This window comes from Falco naumanni, chromosome 13 (assembly GCF_017639655.2).
Source record: "Falco naumanni isolate bFalNau1 chromosome 13, bFalNau1.pat, whole genome shotgun sequence".
Lineage (NCBI taxonomy): Eukaryota > Metazoa > Chordata > Aves > Falconiformes > Falconidae > Falco > Falco naumanni.
In genome coordinates, this window is record NC_054066.1 from 27,932,892 (window position 1) to 27,953,928 (window position 21,037).

General features: G+C 43.1%; 2 protein-coding genes across 9 annotated transcripts in view; one reads left to right on the plus strand and one right to left on the minus strand.

The window, feature by feature from the left end:
- MFSD1 (major facilitator superfamily domain containing 1) overlaps positions 1-21,037 on the minus strand; it is a 49,156-nt gene that overhangs the window by 25,002 nt on the left and 3,117 nt on the right. For 2 of the 8 annotated variants that reach the window (XR_005830777.1, XR_005830776.1), the window contains exons 7-19: positions 19,914-20,016; positions 18,855-18,953; positions 17,884-17,995; positions 16,842-16,898; positions 15,981-16,137; positions 14,578-14,675; positions 14,145-14,257; positions 13,623-13,670; positions 12,826-12,886; positions 9,202-9,322; positions 8,766-8,944; positions 1,402-1,490; positions 1,196-1,313 (exon numbers count right to left, since the gene is read on the minus strand). Coding sequence is in view for 4 of the 8 variants with exons in the window: in XM_040613852.1 (XP_040469786.1) it covers positions 8,885-8,944; positions 9,202-9,322; positions 12,826-12,886; positions 13,623-13,670; positions 14,145-14,257; positions 14,578-14,675; positions 15,981-16,137; positions 16,842-16,898; positions 17,884-17,995; positions 18,855-18,953; positions 19,914-20,016 (1,029 nt within the window). In the remaining 4 variants the exon portion in view is untranslated. Of the gene's footprint in view, positions 1-1,195; positions 1,314-1,401; positions 1,491-6,271; positions 7,376-7,470; positions 8,945-9,201; positions 9,323-9,519; positions 10,290-12,821; positions 12,887-13,622; positions 13,671-14,144; positions 14,258-14,577; positions 14,676-15,980; positions 16,138-16,841; positions 16,899-17,883; positions 17,996-18,854; positions 18,954-19,913; positions 20,017-21,037 lie in introns of those variants that run through there. The other 6 variants (XR_005830778.1, XR_005830779.1, XM_040613853.1 and 3 more) reach the window with 6 other exon arrangements.
- LOC121097101 (P2Y purinoceptor 3-like) lies at positions 2,083-6,180 on the plus strand. The gene has a single exon (XM_040613856.1). It carries the CDS (start codon positions 2,331-2,333, stop codon positions 3,354-3,356), a length of 1,026 nt encoding a protein of 341 aa, XP_040469790.1. The 5' UTR covers positions 2,083-2,330; the 3' UTR covers positions 3,357-6,180.

Below are 21,037 nucleotides of genomic sequence, written 5' to 3' on the forward strand. Positions count from 1 at the left end.
AGCACGCCTTATGCCTGAACACAAACAGAGCTATATAAGAAACCACTGAGCAGACACAACGTTTCTCTGCGGAGGTCACGAGTTAGCTGTTAGGCTGTAAAATGTGAGGACTTTGTTGACCACTCCTTCCTTTTGCATCCAGCCCAGAGGGTTGGAATTTCTTTTAAGAGTTGTTTTAAATAACTTTGCCTATATAACGGATCACAGCAGGGATCACTCCAGCCCGAACTTAAACCCACATCATTTTCTGCAACTTCATGCTTCACAAAACACATCCAATTGGGGTCAAAAGTATTTTTGCTGAGGATGCCAACGCTACCAGTTGACAGCTCCAGCCTGGGGAGGGGGCTGCCGTGCCACCCACCCCGTGGGAATCAGGGGCCACGGTTTGCTGCGTGCCCAGCGAAGGGATGGCACAACGGCCTTACGTGGGGTAGCAGCAGCTTCAGTTGGTCCTGCCCGGGGCTGGACGGGAGTTAGCCAGTATCTCCACCAGACTATCCAACGGAGTTGTGGGCAATAGGTGCTTTTACCAAAAACTAGACCGAAGGCAACTCTAGGAGAGCCTGAGCAGCAAGCCACGGCACCTCAGGCAGCCGGCAGCGAACACAGACGGGCCAGGATTTCAGCGTCCAAAACATTTACCGCTTCTCGAGCAGCACTAGGTGATTGATCTCCTTCCAACCTCAACCATTCAGCTTTAAAAAAAGGCAAGTTTGGTCATTTCATTACCTTACCCTGTTTTATTTGCATGAGAGGAAACAAAAGCGACCTCTTCCTGCTGAAGTCTGCCAGCATTAACCTCTGCCTTTGGAAACCAGCTCCAAAGTCATGTAAGTAAGTGACAGAAATGAGTGACAGCACTTGCAGCCTTGAAATGAGGCTTTTTGCCCTAACACAGAAAACATTTCTTGTGTATCAGCGTTGCAGTGCTGACCTCTAGTGACAGCTAACCCAGAAAACGGGAGCGTTTGCGGGGACAACCTCACCTCACCCTCCTGATCTCACCCACCAGCCCCGACTCACGTCCCCTGCCTTCGGAGGGTGAGCAGCCCCCAGTAACCCTGGGCACTGCTCCCAGTTAACACCACGGAAGTGTATCCTTATTGCAGATTATGAAGAAATTGGTACAGTACTTTAAAAGCCAAGCAGTAACTAACTGATTGTGAGATATTTAAGTTATTTACGTCATTACCTAGTGAGGGCTAAACCCCTTTTCCACACTCAGGGGCCGTGGGTGCCTGGAGGGGGTTTGCAGTAAAGGACACAGGAGCCCGCAGCTCAGACCAAGATGCTCCGAGGGGGTCGTGTTGCTGAAATGCAACAGAAGATAAACCCAAATAGGGCCCAACATAGAGTGTAAAACAAGCATGGCAGGTAGATAAAATCAGAGATGCTCACCAGAACATGGACATCATGGTTCTGCCAGGAGAAAACTCTTCAGCAGTTCTGGCTCAGGTGGCCACACACAGAATTTACCTGGCTTTCCCCTAAATTAGAAACAAAAAGACATTCAGTCGTTTCTCGGATTGTTTTGATCCTTGCCTTCTTTAGAATGGGATGCCTGCTAGTGAACCTCTCCTGGCTCCCTCGCTTTACTGGGAAATTCAGGAGGTATACTGGGTACAAACTTCAAAAGAAAATTTAGTCTATACAAACTGCATTAGTGTTTTCTGAACGGGACTAAAGGACACCAGAAAGCAGGAAAGCATCTCTTCCCCACTCCTTTGGGAAGAGGGAAATGACGTCCTATTCTGACTGCAACAAACACACATTTTGAGCAAACCCCTGCCCAGGCCAGCTCTGCCCCCGCTCCACTTGCTGCTATCCGTCAAGCTTGTTTCCCTGTTGCTGCTACGGGCAAGCTGTAAATTCACCTCTTCCCAACCTGCCTGTGATGCCAAACCAGCAGCAGTCCCAGGCACTGCCTCTCACAAAAAGTGTGCTCGCTCGAGCCCTTCCCTCAGCTGCCCCCCTGAAGTAACCAAAGCTCAGAGGAATCTGAAAGCCTGCAACTGCAATAAGCTTCATTTAACTGCCCCCGCGACACAGTGCCGCTGCCCAGGGGCATACACACCACCAAGCGTCTGCAGCGGCCGCTGCTTTGGCTGAATTCAAGTGGTAACAGTGACGCGCCATTTCCATTGCAGTTTCATCTCTCCAGAGGGCTGTGTGTGCTTTAATTAGGATTGTCCAGATTTCTTTGAGGTGGCAAGAGGCAAGGGCCAGGAGTGACAAACGACTGTCGGGTGTCGCTGTTTCTATTTCTGGCAGGGAGAGCTTTAAAGCAACAGAACAACAGCGCACAGTGCCCCAAGCTGCGCCCAGGGATGGAGGGGCTGAAGGAAACTGAGAACAGCACCTCTGGGAAGGCTCTGTGCCCTCTGGTAGAAAGCGATAAATACATCTTGTTACCCCTCACTTACAGCTCCGTCCTCGTGCTGGGGCTGCTCCTCAACGGAGCCATGCTGTGGCTCAGCTGCTGCCGTGCCAAGGGCTGGACCTGCACCACCATCTACCTGGTGAACCTGGCCGTGGCGGACCTGCTCTACCTCTTCTCTTTGCCCTTGCTCATTGTCAACTACATCCTGCAGGACACGTGGCCTTTCGGAGAGCTGCTCTGCAAACTGGTACGTTTCTTGTTTTACGCCAGCCTGTACGGCAGCATCCTGCTGCTGACCTGCATCAGCGTCCACCGCTTCCTGGGTGTTTGCTATCCCATCCGCTCCACACCCCACCGGACCCGGCACCTGGCTGCCGCCGGCACAGCCACGTCCTGGGCGCTGGTGTTCCTGCAGCTCCTGCCCACCTCAATCTACGCTCGCACCGGGGTTATCAGTAACCACACCGTCTGCTACGATATGACAAGCCCCGAGAACCTCAGCAGCTATCTCCCCTATGGCATGGCTCTCACCACATCTGGTTTCCTCTTTCCTTTCCTCATCATTTTAGCCTGCTATTGCCTGATGATCCGAAGCCTCACCCGGCTCTCCGGAGATGCCAGCCCCACCAGCAGTGCCGCCCGAGCCAAGTCGATCCGAACCATTTTCCTAGTCTGTGCACTTTTCTCCGTCTGCTTGCTGCCGTTTCACATTACCCGCAGCATTTACCTCTTCATTCGCGTGTACCACGTCGCTGACTGCCAACTCCTACAGCGCTGGAGTTTGCTTTACAAGATCTGGAGGCCACTGGTGAGCCTCAACAGCTGCATCAATCCCCTTCTCTACTTTCTTTCTGGTCGGACTACCAGAGCCAGGCTTGCTTTGGAGCTGGGACTGCTCAAGGCAGGTCCTCTTGCCAGGAGTGACGTGAATGCAGAGGGGATAGATGCTCCAGCAAGACTCACCCCTTGCTGAGGAAGCACATCCCTGCTGCCATCTCACAGCGCTCCAGATTTGTTCCACTTTGCTGAGAAGGAGACTTGGAGAAGAGCCATAAAACTCACCCACACAACAACAGCAAGAAGTTTAAATAAGATTCCCCCAGAGTGAGGGCAAACTGTAGTGAGGACAAATTTGGGTGGTATTTTTATGAAAGACTGAGAGGCAAGTTGTCCTCCTTTCCTGAGCCACCCATGCCCAAATAAAGCCAAAAAGCACCCTTTCCAAAAAGCTTCTGGCGTTTAGGGTTTTTTACAACTTTTTTTTTTTTTTTTACAATTTTTACAACTACTGCTTCTAGTAGTAAAGAGGGCTGCATAGAAAAATTGTAGTGAATAACTGAGGAAGGCACCAGAGCAGAAGAAAGCAATCATCTCCTGCCATTAGTTAGGTAACGAATTTTTAAAATGCTGTTAGCATATTTCAAAAAGCTACCCTCAAGGACGATTACCACCTATCTACTATTTCCTTGGCAGGGTCCACCACACCAGCACCTTCACTAAAGGGTAGCAACTCCTTCTGTTCACATTAAATGCATGATGAAGAGAAGCTTTTAGCTTACACATTTCAGAAAGGTAACAGAATTATTCTCCAGAGAATCTTCACACGCAGCTTAGCTGCCCTGCAGATCGTAGCAGCGGGAGCCAAAGGTTTCAGGGAGCTCACTGGCCAAGAAGCGAGCGTTTGCCTAACCCAAGGCAATCAGAAACGTGAACACACTGTTCGCATGCAGTTACAGTCCGGCCCCGAAACCTTCTGTTCCCTCTGCACAGGCAGCTCAGTGGAACAGCTCACCCAGTGCTCAGGGGAATCGGGAGCTTCAGCCTCTCCCCTCCCACAGTGTCAAACCCTGTCACATTTTGCTTAAACGCTGTGGGCACCACGGGATAGGAACAAGCTCCGACTACCTGTGCAAAACTTCACGTGCAAGAACACGAGAAAAACCTTGGCAGGTACCGTAACAAAAATATAGTTTGAATTGTTGTTCCCAGAAAGCGCTAATGACTTTCAACCCCATGTTTGAGCTACAGGCAACTGTAGAGCCACCAGTGCCCACAACAGCTGAGCACACGCCTTTGTTCAAGCCAGCTGGGAGCAGGGGTTATTCAGAGAGGATGCAAGGTAAGGTAACAGGGGCTGCCAGCCATACGGGAACTAGAAAACACTACAAGAGTAAGAGGAATTGTCTTAGAGGCTGACAACAAATGATCTAGCTGGGACGCTGCGTGGCCACAACCACACAAGCATCAGAATCAAAACACCAAAAAGGCAGAAAACCAGCCACGCTGCACACCCAAGAAGTGCAGAGACACAGCAGCAGAAAGCAAACTTCAGAAAAGCCAAGAAACTGGGTCCCATTTGCTAATAACCTCTGCATAATACTCGACATTAAGGAAGCTGGCAAAAAAAGCCCCCAAATTAAAAAAAAAAAAAAAAAATAAAAATGTTTTCCAAGACATCTCTGCAACAACAGTAACAGCTTCTCTCCAAAGGGGAAGGGCAGACCAGATGGCCAGGACATGGTAACTGCTTCAGCTATCCAATTTTACATATGCTGACACAAGCCAGAGCCCAGACTAAACAGACAGAACGACTTTGATTTATTTTACCAACATTTTCTCCTTATTTAAATAAAAAAAAAGCCAAAACCTTTCCTGCAGATGTTCTAGATCACCTCCATGGGAACTCTAGGCAGAAGTGCATTCGCTTTCTTCACAACCGAAGCACGGTTGGTGTAACCACAGTAACACGGGCAAACTCAACCAGGGGATCCAGATTCCGCCACCCAGTCAGCCAAGGCTGCTTCTATTGCTTCCTCTAACATTCAGCAGACGGAGGCTTGGCACTGAGACACAGCAGCCTGAATTTCCAATCTGTTGATTCAAATTCAACTGAGGTAGGTAACAACTGAAATCCACCACTTCTGACAACTGTTTAGAAGGCCACGCAAGCTGGTCTCAGCACCGTTCCTCGTGGCTAAGAACAAACAAAACCGCTCCTGCTGCCTTGCTCTGGGGCCACCTCAAACACAGGCTCCTTGGGAGGGTCAGGATGAAGAGGAGCTCCCTACCATTGCTGCCAGAAAACTTCCAAGGTCCTGGAGGATAAGCAGCTTGTTCATAAGCACCATCTCTATGGCACAAATGCTTTTGTTGTTCTTAGTAACCAGTATTTATGAAAAAACCTCAAATACGGGAAAACATTTGCATGCTCTGAGAACACAAGATCTGAAGCACTGCAGTGTCACGCGGGCAGCTACTCCGTTACTGAATGTTTGAAAGAGATTATTTCATGATTCATATGCACTCACTGAAGTTTAAATATTTACAGAGCATTTCTGTGCTTTAACCACTTCCTTTTGAAGAGGTCTGCATGAAACAGCACACTGTGTGTACTTAACTCTAGGGCTGTCCGGCTTCCCATTCACGCCAAGGTACATCTGCCCCATTCAACAGAACACAGTGTGAATGTATTAGGAAGAGAGATTTTCACATTATTCAGAAATGCAGCTCACCTGAACAGCTCTGCTTTGCCTCCTTGTTTGGCTATCTGCAGAACAGCAGCAGTGAGAGAGCACCGACAGCGGTAAGGTATGCAACAGAATATTAACCAATTTTTTAAATAAGAAAGGCTATCGAAACATCCAGCAATAATCCCTAAAGAGGGGAAAAAAAAAAACAACCACCACAAAAAACACCAAAAACCCCACCACATCCAATGGAAAGGAACAGAACCACCCAAAAGGCACAGCACCTCTGGAAGTGCCCCGTGCCTGGGTGTACCCCATGCGAGCAGAGGCAACAGCAGAGATGATAACATCATTCATATTCTTCATAAGTTACACACCCCTCGGAAACTTGCCCAGATAAATATAGTAGTAAACAGTAGTTCAGCACAGTATTTTGTTAAATTTATTAACTCCTCTATAAACATCTCCAAACAAGTGTACACATCCACCAGCAGAATTTACTCAGACCATCACAATCCAATAGCAGAGCCCAACCCGTAAACTCTGTACTGAGGGGAAAAAAAAAAAAAAGTCACGAAAGTCATACCATACCAACAATTTCTCAGGCTGGTGGGGATAGAAGCCATTAAGGGAAACTTTGCAGGGAACAAAGGCCATCTTAAAAAGGTAAGCAGCTTTCAGCTCAAGCCATTCAAAATTCATTGCAAATAGGACTCAGCACGTGCCCGACCGGTCCCCCCCTAGCCAAGGCAGGCAGCCTGCTCCCGGCTGTAGCTGCTGCCTTATCCCTCCCACAATGATCACAACCAGATTTTCTCTACCAAGAAGAAACTGTATTCCAGAATTCAAAAATCCCTTTTCCTCTTGAGAATCAACCTGAAACTATGAAGTATGCATTGAAAGGCTGAAGCACACACACAGCATCACAACTCTGGTGCTGGGCTGGAAGCAGAAGGGCTGGCAATAGAGAGGGGAAGGCTCCACCCTACCAGAAATTTATTAGAGGAATAGGGGATAAGGGAATAAAAGCCGGATGGCTCTCATGCTCCACAGCCACCACTGAAAAAGCAAGGTAAAAGGAAATCAGCGGGCTGAAATCCCTCAGAAAGCAAAGGCAAGAGCATTTGGAGTTGAGCTGACACGGGAAGTTACACCATTTGCAGAAGTCCACCACAGGACTTTAGCAAGATGCTCAAGGGTACAGAGAATTTAAGAACTGAAAATAAAATTTCAGCAAGGCATTAAGTTCACAGTTACGGTCTGTCACATCACACACGAAATGCCAACCAACAGGCAACGGCAGATGAGTTACCTACAACCACAGCATGTCAGAACTGGAGAAGCAGGTAGCTGAGGGAATGAAGAGCAAGAGAAGAACAAGAATCCAACTCCTTTCCTCCCCAGGAAAGAAAAATGCATCAACTCATCAGTGGGGGGGAACTAAGGGGAACTTCGCCTTCAGACCCTCAAAGATAAACTTCTCCAAAACCTCTACATATTTCTCAGGGGAAAGCAGAAGTCATGCCTGTTTAAAAAAAAAAGTGTGTGTAAGTCTCAATAACCACCAAGGGCAACAATGCATCACTAAACAGTCAGGAAAGAAAAATACAGGTGCCAATATCCATTTAAAGCTTTTATTAAAAAAGACTCAGAATTCACAAGTCTACATGGAAACACAAACCAGCTTGCATCACCCAGCCTCAGAGCCAACAGCGTGCTTCCCAAAGGGAGCACAGAAAGCACCCATAAAATCATCACGGGTCAGCGTGCTCCCCTTGGGCAGTAACTCGGCACAGTTCACAACCTGCTACCTCACTTCCTGGATAGCTCTTCAGAATACAGAACTATTAACCAAAACAGTCCTGGCCTAGTCCTTCAGGAATGTGAAAGCAATCTCCACTGAAGAGTATCATTTAAAAAAAAACCTTAAGACCACAAGTTCCAGAAGGTCTGCTTAAATTACTGTAGGCAAACAAAGTATTACAGGTGTGTAACATTTTTATTACAACAAACTACCTTGTCTGCAGTCAAGCAACTAGTCCAAGGCTCTTCAGCACGCTGCAGCACACAGGGGCTCCCTGAAGCCAGCCAAGGAAAGCTCACTGCCCCTCTGCACGTCACCCCCTGCCTCCATGGCAGCTCTTCACTTAGCGTACCTTGTGCTCAAGAAAGCCAGCTGCTCTTACCTCTTAAAGTAAGGTTAGCTTAGTTTAGGAATAGTTTGTCCAACTACATAAATAAGCCTTTATGAGTAACAAAAATAAAGAAAAAATGCACTTTGCAGGAGTTATTAGGAACCAGCTATTCAGCAACAATCCTTCCACTGAAATTACATCAGGTTTCATTATGACACTGAACACTTTCCCCACTGAAAGCCAAAACTCAGTTCTCGCATTTAACCATCTTTGTATTTTTTAGTCACAACCTCTTAAGAATACAGGAATTTTCACATTAATCAGGACTTACATGAGGTTATCGCTAAGCCTGTGATCTAGTATTTACTATTAAATTCCAGAGCTAGCACTTTTTGAACTGTAATACTGAAATTGTAGAGTTTTCTCTGAAATACTTGACAGTCCTTCCTCACATTTTTCTCTTAAGAAAAACGAAACAGAGCATTTCCAATATGGTAACAAAGTTGTCCGGCCTGGGAGGCTAAATAACCCACTCCTACATCCAGGTTCCTTTCACAGCAATTTGATTAGTGAAACAAAGTTCTCCCATTTCAGCCAACATTGTGCAGTGAGAAGAGATCAAGACTTGAGCTACTCGTTGAGCATTTTAGGAGGGTGTAGTACATAGCTCATGGGTTCAAATAAACGGCCAGATGATTCTTCATCAGGATCTGTGCTATTTACCCAGAGTGCAGAGGAGGAGCTTAAGGCAAGTATTTTAAAAATAGGATCTACACGTACAGAAAAGTATGGTGCATCATTCTGCTTTTGTTTTGCTGTGGTAGTTGTCAGTACTGGAAACAGAGCTTTGTGTAGCAGGAACTTCAGCGTATTTCTGCTTTTGCAAGTGGGGCAAGATGCTATTTCAACATGCTTCTGTGTGTCATTGTCGATAAACAGGAAGAGTAATTATCTGGTAGCTGCAAAAAAATAAAATTAAAAAAAATCATGCATCACAATAAGCCTGCTCCTCAACTTACTTGGTTCGCCAGCCATTGATTCTTTCTCTTCATTTGATTTCTAATTACTATTGGTAAGACTTCATTTCTGAGAACAAGCATACATTCAGCATTTCAATCAGAGGTTGATTTGCTGGCTATTCAAGACAATAAGCCAAGTTCTTAAAATAAACAGCTCATTGTTCTATTCTTAGTTATTAAACCTCCTACTTAGTTACTAATACCTGAGCGCCTAGTTTGGAGAGGTATTTATTCCTTAAACTAAAGTCATCAGCTTTTGGCCGTAATTTAGCCAAGTCATCTTCATTTTGACGTCTGAGCCTCTCTTGTTCTTCTGCTCTGGAAAAGAAAATTGGTTTAAGATATTTGCACTGAGGCATGCAAACCCAAGCAACCTTCTCTCTCGTGTATGCAGTTTTGTTTTTAATAACTAGAAAATGTTTTTAATCTTTATAGATGAACACTTGGTATCAGATTCAGAAAGACTTAGAGGTGTATGGAATACTCTAGTTCAGTGTAAAGAAAGAGAGAGGCAGTTTTCTGCAGTTTCCTTTTATTTAGATTGCAAGACTTCAGTAGAAAGATAAACTTTTTGGTTTTCACAGATTACAACAGGCTCAGTGAGCTTTTGTAACAATATTTACTATCTCTTTATTAAACAAGCTTTTGCTCCTTAAAATAAAGATCACAATACAAAGAGAATCAATTCCCAAAAATGCAAATAAAAGACTGCTCAGCAGTCTTCAGAATTAATAGCAATCTCCTACAAAAGAGTCAGTAATTGACCAGAGCACTGTCGCTCCTTTTCCATGTGAGGCTTACAGAGAAACAGAAGCAAACAAAGCTGTTTTTAAGACAGTGGTTTGGATTAAGACAGTACCAGAGGCATTAACAGTGACCCGTTCCTAAGCTCCGTAAGGCAAAGTGCCATTATGTTAAGAAATCTCCACCCTCACCAAGATGGTAGTGCTGCACATGAGATAAAGACTAGTATAAAGTGTCTCCTAAGATGAACACATTTATCTTGGGTTGCAGAGTACCCTCTCACACAGCATAGCTTAAACACAATGCAAAATGCTATAAACCCATTCCGTTCGAATTCGGAGATGATTTGGCATTAGTTAAAAGTGGTTACAAAACAGGAAATTCAGCCATTTACTGTTAAAACTCCAGCATGTTAGTTTCTTTTCCAAAGAGCTACTGTGCAGAGTGACCAAACTAAACAACATTATAATTCTTGGAGTTGACATGATGCTGATCAAATGCTCCCCACTTCTGGATGATATTTGCTATTCAAATTTCTTTTCTGAAAAAAACATTGTAATAAAAATTACTGAAAATACTGTTCTAAGGCACTATATCCCCCAGCATACACTAATACAAAGCCATCTTTCACAGTAAATACTGGAAGCGTTACACACATCCCACGTGGGCCAGGAGGACTGAAAAGCAGCTCTATTTGGACAGAGAATTCCTTTGCTTCTGGGTACAAGGTTTTGGGGGGGGTTGTTGCATTTGTGTTAAAAACTGGCTGTGACCTTTTGGCTTGAGGACGATACCCATCACAACTAAGCTAGCTAGCAGGTCTGGTGAGGTTTTCATTTCCTTGAGCTTTCCTCAAGATTGATGTGTAAAAAGCCCACAAATTAGGACAAGAAACAAGACCATGTTAAACATGGGATGTTAAATCCCACAAGTCACCTGGCTAGACCTTGTTGACAGGTGTTTTGGGGGTTTGAGACTAATTAAAATACCATCATATGGACAGTTACACAGTCCGGTTTCAGATAAGTCAATAAAGTCCATTTATAAGAGATGCCTTGTTAGCAAAGTATTTATCTGGAACAAACTTCTATATAAGCTGTGAGACATATCTGCAGGTGAAATGCAGTTACCTATTAAAAAGTAAAGAATTCCAACAACATTACAGGCAAACAAACTTCAAGATCTTAAGAGACTCACTGAGCTGAATTCAGTCAGAACAGAGAACATTTCAAAAGATAAGTTCTGTGTTGTTCATATATAAGCAGCTTGAATTCTACAGTTCTCAATCACAATCTCAGCAAAACAAGTTCAGATTGGAGGAGCAGAACCTCAGATTTCTTAGGCTTGTTCTACCCATAAGCCAAATTAAACATTTCCTTTAAATATATTTAAAAAAAATAAAAATAAATTAACCAAGGTTTCATGCCATTGACATTACATTCTCCAATGCACACATTTTTAATCCTCCCAGCACTAGTCAGAACTAGGAAAAGATAACACAATTTTTGGGTACTGAGACACTACTAGATGAAGCACCTTCAGCAAGATCATCAGGATAAACTAAGCTGCACAGGCTCAGTCTGATGGGCAGACCTTACATTACCACAAAAAAAGCAAATTTTCTAGACAGTTAAGTAGGTAACAGAGAAGCTGGAGTGGAATGGTCTTTTGTCTTGCCTTTAAGGTGACATCTCTTAATGGACTTTGCCATACAATGTTTTTTCTCTCCTCCTCCCCCAATACAAGGCAATTATTTTGGAAGTTCTAAGACTAACCCAGTGTTTGAACCCCTTGTACAGCACTGCGCATCCACTGCGAGCCTTACCCCTCATTTAGTGTTCTCAGGCAACAAACAAAAAAGCAGTAAACTTTCTACTGTGCAGAGGGGATAAATCCAGTGCCCTAGAACTCACAGGATATCCCAACAGCAGATGACTAGTACCTTCATGTTTGATCAAGCAACGATCTTAAACAATAGTACCCGATTCCAGCACAGCAATGGACCCTTAACATGTCACCAATTTTCTTGTCAAGACCAAGGAAGTGAATTTTTTAAGTTACTGTTCTGAAAAGCATCACTGTCCTTATTTTCTGTAGAAAGGAAAGGAGGACATATAAGTCCCCCCAGAATAAAACTTGCTTAATTGGATAAGCTCTCAAAATTTGCTTGTGACAACTTCTGCCCTAAGCCTACCTCAAGCACTCCATTTCCTTTTAAAGGAAGTGGATTCCACTTTAATAAAATACCCCTGCCTCATTTTCTTTCTAAAAATGGAAACTTTTCACTGTACTCAGTAACATTTATGAGAGATTAGACCACAAACTGAGTTTCACATTAGTGCTGCAATTTAGACTCAAGCCACAGTTTTCTGAGATAAGCAGAATTAAGATTTCTAAATAAAATAGCAAGCACAGCAAGCTGAAACTGAAGGGGAAGTGACTGGAGTGTAGTTTCTTCTGAAGAGAGATTAAGCTTTTAAGGACACTTAAAAAAAAAAAAATGGTCCATGCATTACCCGACATTTAAACCCAGGTAGTGTTTGCTGCTGACTGGGTCAGGGATGCACCATATAAATGAAGCACATTATTAAAAAAGCAATACAACATATTTTTTTTAAACACACATCAGCTCCACTTAGTTTGAAGGCCACTGAAAGAAAAATAGCAAGGAAGAGTGCCAGGGAAGGGCACCTTGTTAGCTGCCACTTCCTCTAATTATTCATTCACAGGAGACAGGAATATGAAATCCTACTACTAACTGGTAAGACGGAAAATAGCATTTAATACAAATGGTATTTTATATATATACACACCTACAAAAGAAATCGACTTCAGACAGTAATCTTCAGGTTAAACATTTCATAGCAACATTGTTCTTTATTATTCTTTATGCCAGGGGTCCTCAAACGTTTTAACCAGGGGGCCAGCATGCAGATGAAGTGGCAGGCAGTCATCTGCGGCTGCTTGGTTTCCCCCCCCAACCCCCAGCGGGGGGGGTGGGGGGGTCTGTAAATACTGGGGGCTGGATTGAGGACCCTGGGGGGCTGTAGTTTGAAGGACCCCTGCTTTATACTTACTCAGTTTCAGCTGCTTTCTGCAGTTTTTCACGTTTCTTTGCAGACCAGTTGAGATCACCACCTGCAACAGAAATAATAATATATTTTGAAGCTTTTAAAACTGGTCTTTTTGTATCATATCTTTGATACCATACCTCAATACAGAAGTTCTCAGAGCACTTGACAAAAGTAGTCAGCAGAGTAATTTTACAAAAGTAAAAACTAAGGTAAAGAGCAGCATGTTCATAATCATCTGAACAAGCAGTCAGGACACAAACTAAGCTCTCATGCTTGACCCAGTTTTCTGTTGAGTAGCAATGAAGTTTCTCTACAACTCGCAATACGCCATAAAACTAAAGAAAGCAGAAGCAACTTTGAAAGAAACAAATTAATATCCCTTCCAGATCTTTCACTAGTTCACTGCTTCAAAAAGAACAGCTGAGAAGGAACACTGCTATCTGAAGGAAAGTCTACAGAATTAACTTTTTTGTATTTGCAGATACATATACAGCCAAGTTTGATACACAGTTTAGAAAGAGCTGCAGAATATCCTACATATTTGTTCAAGTCGGGGGGATAGGTACCGCTGCCCTGCTGATGAGACTTAACATCACAGCAAGGTTCAGGGAATTACACACTACAGCACCTAGGAAGACGATGCTACAAGGACTGGCCTCATCAAGAGATGCTCCTGGTACCAAAGCCATGAGCTATAGCACCTGACACAGGACCATACGATACCACCTGTAGGCAGTTCAGCTTGATAACTTCAAGAATTATGATAAAAACAAGTATCAAGAGAAGCTGAAAACACTTACCTGTGAGGTGATTCACAAAATACAGCATGACTACAGCTATTAGTGACACTAAAAAAAAAAAAAGCCATTTTAGCTGACAATAAATTTACAAGGACAGAGGAACAGCTTTAACATACAACCAAGGAACAACCGAGATTTTTCATGATAATTGTAACCAATTCATGATAATTGTAATTGCTTTTGAAAATTCCACTATGCTCATAAGTAGCACAGTAACTCAGAAAAGGTTATTTTAGTTTTAGCTCTATTAACAGCCCTCATAAACATAACCTTTAAGAGTATCATTCACCTACCCTTGTACTCACTCTTCATTTTGTTCAAAACACTGAAACTACTTACACAAAATCACTTCAAGAAAACCACAAAACTCTTCACTAGGTCTGAGCTACTTTCAACATTGCCCAGTTGAAACCTCTAACTGTAAGAAAGGAGTTATCACTGTTTTACAGGGAAGAGCAAGAAATAAGCCTAAGAAAGCTTCCTGAATGTACAGAATCCATTTTCCATGTTTTTAATACTTACAGCAAACACAAGCACTGAAGAAGACTTCAAGAAACAAGTAACCTCTTGTGTCCAAAATCATCCCAGCAGCTATAGCAATAATTGCCAGACCGAGATTCTGGATAGACTGCATACTAACACATTAACAAAGGATTACCACTGTGCAGAAATTTATTTTTAAAGAAAATATCATTACTGCCACTGAACAAACAATGAGATTATTAACTTCTCCCCATTTGTTACAGCATACGACAGAGTCATGACTCCACATTTTTGCAGAAGTTTCCGTGCATCTACCACACACAGACATCCCAAAACTAGACGAGACTTCCTGCTCGGCTGAACTTGGAGGAACCAGTAACCATTAACATGGCAGAACCGCTTGATATTCAGTGGCTCAATAGCATCAGGACACGGTCACTGTACAGCAGCACAGACAGATTTAAGTACTTACAAGCCATAAGCAGTTCCCAGCTGGTGTTCTGGAACCACAAAGGCCACCATGGGCCACAGGGCACAGGCAAGCAATGAGTAGGCCAATCCTAGCAAACACTAGTAAAATAAGAACAAGCAAACAGATGTTAGATGAGATGCTCTTTTGCTGTAAAGTTCTAGTAAATTTAGATACTGCTTTTCCCCTTCTCCCAAAAGAGGAAAAAAGAGCTAAAGCAGCACTTTTTGCAATAGCGTCCAAAATAAATATTCACATTTAGGAGAGCAAACTTTTTTTCCAGGAGCGACCCACAAACTAAACCCTACCTAATTAAAAGCCTCACTAGGATAACCCAGAGGGAAAGATCAATGCTGCAACTCACTAGAAAAATATCTGAAAAAAAGAACCCTATTTTTAAACCACAATACACTGGAGATCATCGTATTTAATTTAGAGTAGATATTAGGAAGAAATTATTTCCTGTGAGGGTGAGGTACTGGCCCAGGCTGCCCAGAGCAGCTGTGGGTGCCCCGTCCCTGGCAGGGCTCAGGGCCAGGCTGGACGGGGCTCTGGGCAACCTGGGCTGGGGGGAGGTGGCCCTGCCCGGGGCAGGGGGCTGGAGCTAGGTGGGCTTTAAGGGCCCTTCCAAACCCAACAATTTAGGAAAAATTCTATGAAAAAAAAATTAAGGTTTACAAACCTTAACTCAAAAGCAATTTCTCAGGGAATCTGCCCCAGGAAATCAGTAATGAAGACTTTTACTGAGGTTTACCACTATCCAATACAGCACGTTAGAGACAGTTTAAGTAATAAGCTTCAGCACTACACCAAAAGAACAAGTTTTAGGAAAGAAGCAAGCACAGTAATCTAGTAACAGCTAGTGTAAGGGGTGTCCATGAAGCACGACAGCAGATCTCTGCAACACAGCACCACTGAACCACAGACGCTGTGACAAACTGAGCATTCTCTGAAGGGACTAGTAACTGCCACTCCATACAGCCCTTCGGTCTAACCCCAACCTTCCCAAGAAGCTGAACACCCTTTTGCACTAAACTATAGAATTACTGCTACAGACAGCAGCAGCCAGACTTTTCCACCTCAAAACACATAAGCAGAACTACTGCCTCCCTCCACAAAATACCAAAACCTGAAATGTGGCCTTCATGTTAGTTTTTATGACTTCGTAACTCTTCCTGAGTTAGTTCATGTTAGTTTTGCCTGTCTTAAGCATTCTTTGCTTTTTCACCACTTCAGTTTTAAACTGTTTCACATAGTATATCCTTCTTAAAGTCAGGGATATCAAAATAGGTTTTGAGGACTACCTGAATAGTCAGAAGACAGTGGCAACTTACGCAGAATAGTTCAGCATCAACTCCATTTCTTATTTTATCATATTTAGCTATAAGTCTCAGAGAACTGGTTACCATTGCTATCCAGGGGTTCCAGAAGGTAAAAGCCAACATAATATGAGAGGCAAGCGTAGTCACTACAGCACATAGAACCCAGATGATATTCTTTCCAAGTTTATCCACCAGGAGTCCAAAGACTGGGGACATGGGTGCTGATATGATATACACAATACTACAAAACAATAAAAATAAAGAGAACTGAACACAATCTAGCCATGGATAATTTTAGGTATTACACAATACAAGTGTCTGCAGATTAAAAAAAAAAAAACAAAACAAGAAACACACCAAACAAAACCATATTCCCTTGTTACCTGTGAGGCTGTAAGAAAAAACACACACAAACACACACCACTCCCCCACCCTGAATAACAGACTCCAGAACTCAAAGTTCCCAAAAGGTCTGAGGACATGAAAATACTCAACATCCCAGGGAACAGTGACATAGTCAGAGCTCAGAAATCATATACTAGCAAGCATTTTCTTGTTGGGGTTTTAATTGTTTGGGTTTTTGCCACATCACAAATTCATCTTCAGACTAGGAAAACTGAGTCTGTTTAGTGTTGCTATTAACCTGCTTCTATCACTCTGAAGAGAATCACCGAATACCAAAATAATACCCTTCAGATAGAGTCTTTTCTTTCAGATTCCTCAATGTGAGCATCTAAGACATTTTTATTCTAAAAAAAAAAAAAAATACCCATACCTTCCAATTATTCCCTGTGCCATGCAAAAATCTATCTACCTACTTAAATGCAAGTCACCGGCTGCAACAGTAGATCCCAAACCTCCCCCCATGTGGTCAGAGCCCAAAGATACATACACCTCTGGAACATGACAGCAGCACATTTACTTGTTAAATCAACCACAATATACCTGTTAATTGCACTTGCTTCTTGGGATGAGAATTTGAATTTCTCAATAAAGAAAACCCTAAATAAAAAGAAAAACTAGATTTAGAAAAATGCGCACTTGTAAGACATAAAAGAAAAATTAAGCTAGACAAAGTAAAGACACAAGAGTCTAGTTGACAGGAAAGCTTTAAATATAGCTATATAGCTTTGACATAAACATCCATCACAGATCCTCATTTATAATGCCTTTTAGGAGCTTATTAGCAGACCCCACAAATTTTTGTCTAAGGACTATCCAAAGTGCATAACCAATATGTAACCCAATAACGGGACACTAGCAATGAGCACACTGTAAGAGAGCAAAGTGAGAATCCACAAGCAAAGAATAGCCATCTACACTGCTGAACTGTAAGGCGTCTCCAAATCATCTCTGATTTTTCCACCTCACTCAGCATAAAGCATTCACTGAGCTAAAGGGATACGTTTCTAATTGTAAGCATATTCAAAATCCATTTGAGGTATTAGATCAAGTCATACAGTGCAAAAGGGAAACCTACATATGAATGCTTCAAGTTTCAACTTGACGTATATATACCGAAGCCAGCACAGCAAAGAGAACTTCAGTCCAAAGTTGTAACTACATTTAAACCCCACCTCGTACTCAAGTCAATAGCTCATGAGTGTGGAAGGAATTTTACATGACAGCTGCCCACAGCTTTCCACACCAAAACTCATGCCATGCCTTAAAACTGTATCAAGTTTTAATCAGGAAACGGAACATGCATTATGCTTTTGAGTTCTGACAACTCAGCCATAAAGCAGCAGTATTCCCTACAAAGCTCAGCAGATAAGGAAACCATAAGAGTTGTGATTATTTGTATCGCAAGAATAGCAAACAATGCCACAGAAGAACTGACAAACCACAGCACAGACTTGCTGGAAGACCAGTGGTTCTGTAGCCATCTGGGATTCTTAAGCACCAGCCATGCCTCTCCCGTTTAAGTTACCAGTTAAAACACTAGCCAGATTCAGGGGGAATAGCTACAGAAGCAAGAGACACTTACTTTCCAAGTCCAATGAAAGGAAAAACTGCTGCATAGTAACAGACACAGATTACAAATATAAGCCACAAGGACAAAGAGAAGTCCTTCACATCTGTTAGTTTAATCACTTCACCTGGAGTGGGGCAAGAGACAATATTGTTTCAGTCAGCATAAGCATATCTGATATTCATCCCCACTGAATAAACATTAAGGTGATGACAAGTCACTACTAAAGCATATATTCCCACCACTTTCTGCTCTCTTGTTGAAAGTTTACACAGTGAGAGTCAGTTAAGAACATACAAGCGCTAAATCAACAGTGCCAAAGTCAAGAACAAATTGTCTCTCCCACATTAAGCAGGATGAACAAGTTCTCTAAAGCTTCTGAAAGTCTCCTGCAGCAGAATTAAATACAAACCACTTTTTCAAGGAAATGTTTAATCAACTAGCAAAATTCATGTCTGAAGCCTCGTGTTACATGCTCTTACTTGGATGTCAAATTTAGTTAATTTTTAATTGGCCTAAATTCTCCCACAAGGAAAACTCAAACCACATACACTGAAGGAGACTAGCTGCACGTTTCGCCAGACCTATTAAAGGAAGTAAGACCAACTCCAGCAAAACAAAGTACCAGTGGCAATGGCACAGATCACAGTGGTGTGAACTGGAAGTCTCTCCACATGAAACACAGAATGCTTTGGGTTGGAAGGGACCTTAAAGATCATCCAGTTCCAACGCTCCCACCACGGGGCACTTATAAAGCAGACGACAGTGCATCTGCCTGCAAACTGGTGTTTAAAACTGTAAAACTTCCTACTGATACAAATATGAACTAGAAATGATGATTAAAGCTGTAACCGTGAAGATGATGTTAGGCAGCAACCACTGAACTACCTACAATTCAAACCTGCACACAGTAACTGGAAAGGTCTGTTCCAGACTAAAAGAATGAAGCCCAAGGTGGGTTCAGACACAGCACCCACACCACTCACCCGTTTTCCCTTGCTCTTTACAAAGGAGCTTCTCTGCTCTCTTGTCCAGGTAAGCAAGGATTAGCGCACAGGTCAGTGAGAAGAGACACGTTACACCACCTGCAAGAAGGCAATGTAACATGTTTAGTTGTTGACTCAAGTAGCAATCTGGCTTTTAAGCACAACTAACATAGCGTACCTTTACATGTCTAATAAAAGCTAAGTTTAACACCAGCTTGTCTTATGTATAAGGCTCAATAGCTGTACAAGTGAAAGAATAAGGTGTGAATCACAGAACGGTTTGTGTTGGCAGGGCCCTTAAAGCCCACCTAGCTCCAGCCCCCTGCCCCGGGCAGGGCCACCTCCCCCCAGCCCAGGTTGCCCAGAGCCCCGTCCAGCCTGGCCTTGAGCCCTGCCAGGGACGGGGCACCCACAGCTGCTCTGGGCAGCCTGGGCCAGTATCTTGCCACCCCCACAGCACAGAATTTCTTCCTTGTATCTAATCTAAACCTACCTTCTTGAAGCCTGCCACATGAGACACATCTGCCTTGAACTGGAGTACAAACATGTAGCTATGTTTAGTTTATTTAAAAGATTACCTCCACTCCCACTCAGCACCGCCTTATCTGTACCTCATACCAACAGGAACAAAGCCTGGGCCTCGTTACCAATATCAGGGCCTTAATACCCATGGCCTTGAAGGAAAGGAACACAGATCCAAAGGTAGCTGCAGTTACACTTTTACACATCAGACAACTCCACACAAGCTTTGACATGATACCCTTCAAAAAATTTTTGCACTCTCTCCGTTACTCCAAGCAGGTTTAATGTTTCATCTCCACGAGATACAAATCTGAATCTGGCAACCATAAAAACCACACAGCATTTTATCAGACACAGTAATCATACGCTCCACATAAGACTATTAGCCATTGATACAAATACTATTTGAATTGCCCTTCCTAGTCTCAAATCCCTTGCCCTACTTTCAAGTTAGCAAGAAATCATTAACATGTACACATACTGTTCAAATTCAGAAGCCTAAAATAGCAGGTGACATCAATTCAAAATGTTACTGACCTATCATGAGAGTTAACCCAAGAGTACTGGGACCAGTATACCCCAGAAGATCTTGAACTCTTGAGTATATCCATCCCATGATATTCATGTTCACTGTGCTCCCCTAGGTAGAACAGACTCATGTGAAGAATTATGTATTTCACAATGATACGAATTCAAAAGGAACATTAGGCAGACTGCTTATTGAACAGTGTTTAAAGCAAACAGGTAAAACGCTACAGAGGAAACATAAACCACCACCAGCAAACACGATAAAATTATTCCCTGCTGGTTTGGCAACAATAACATACCATCACAAACTGAAAATTTTCTACAACTCTTAACAGTGTTTCAACAGAGACATTATAAGTGCCATGAAATCCACATCATACACTGCATTGCCCCATAAACAGAGCTGAATTTAATGCCACGTGTTAGAGCTAAGAGGATTCCCACCTGATAGGCACCAGGAAGAAGCACTTTTTTTTTCCCCTCACCCACTTCTGCCCCTTAAAAAGGGATCCATGGCTGCAATCCCAAGGCTAACAACAGACAGTTAAATGCAGTTCAGATGACATGAGGCAATTGCTAACCAGCAACAGCCTGAACCATCAACCCCAACCCAGCTGTGAGCAGCTAACTCTCTTTTACAGAGCTAAATACCTACAGCTGCTGAAAAGGACCTCTAACAGAAGAGGCATGTCTCTATTCTTCATTCACAGACTGGTATATTAGCATAAAACCACCTCTAGCAGCAGTTGAAGTGATTGCACCAAACCAAAAGGACACAGCTGAGGTGCAGTCACACAGTTCCCATCAGAACCAGCAAAACAGACCAAAAAAAAAAAAATAAAAATCTTACAACAGGTAAGGATAGGAGCTTCTGAAAGCAGTCATCCCAACTCATTTATCAGAGCCTGCACTTAGTCCCTGAGCCACAAGCTACACTCAGTTAAGTCAAGAATCAATTAGTCTGATGAACTGCAGCACTGTGACTGTCCCACACAGTAACCTACCCTAGTAACACCACCAGGTTTCTTTAGAAGCCTGACAGGTTCTAAGAAATCATATTAACCCACTTCCTTATGTACCCTTTGTCTACTTACTACAAATTTAATGTTAAAAATTTTACATCCATTTTTAAC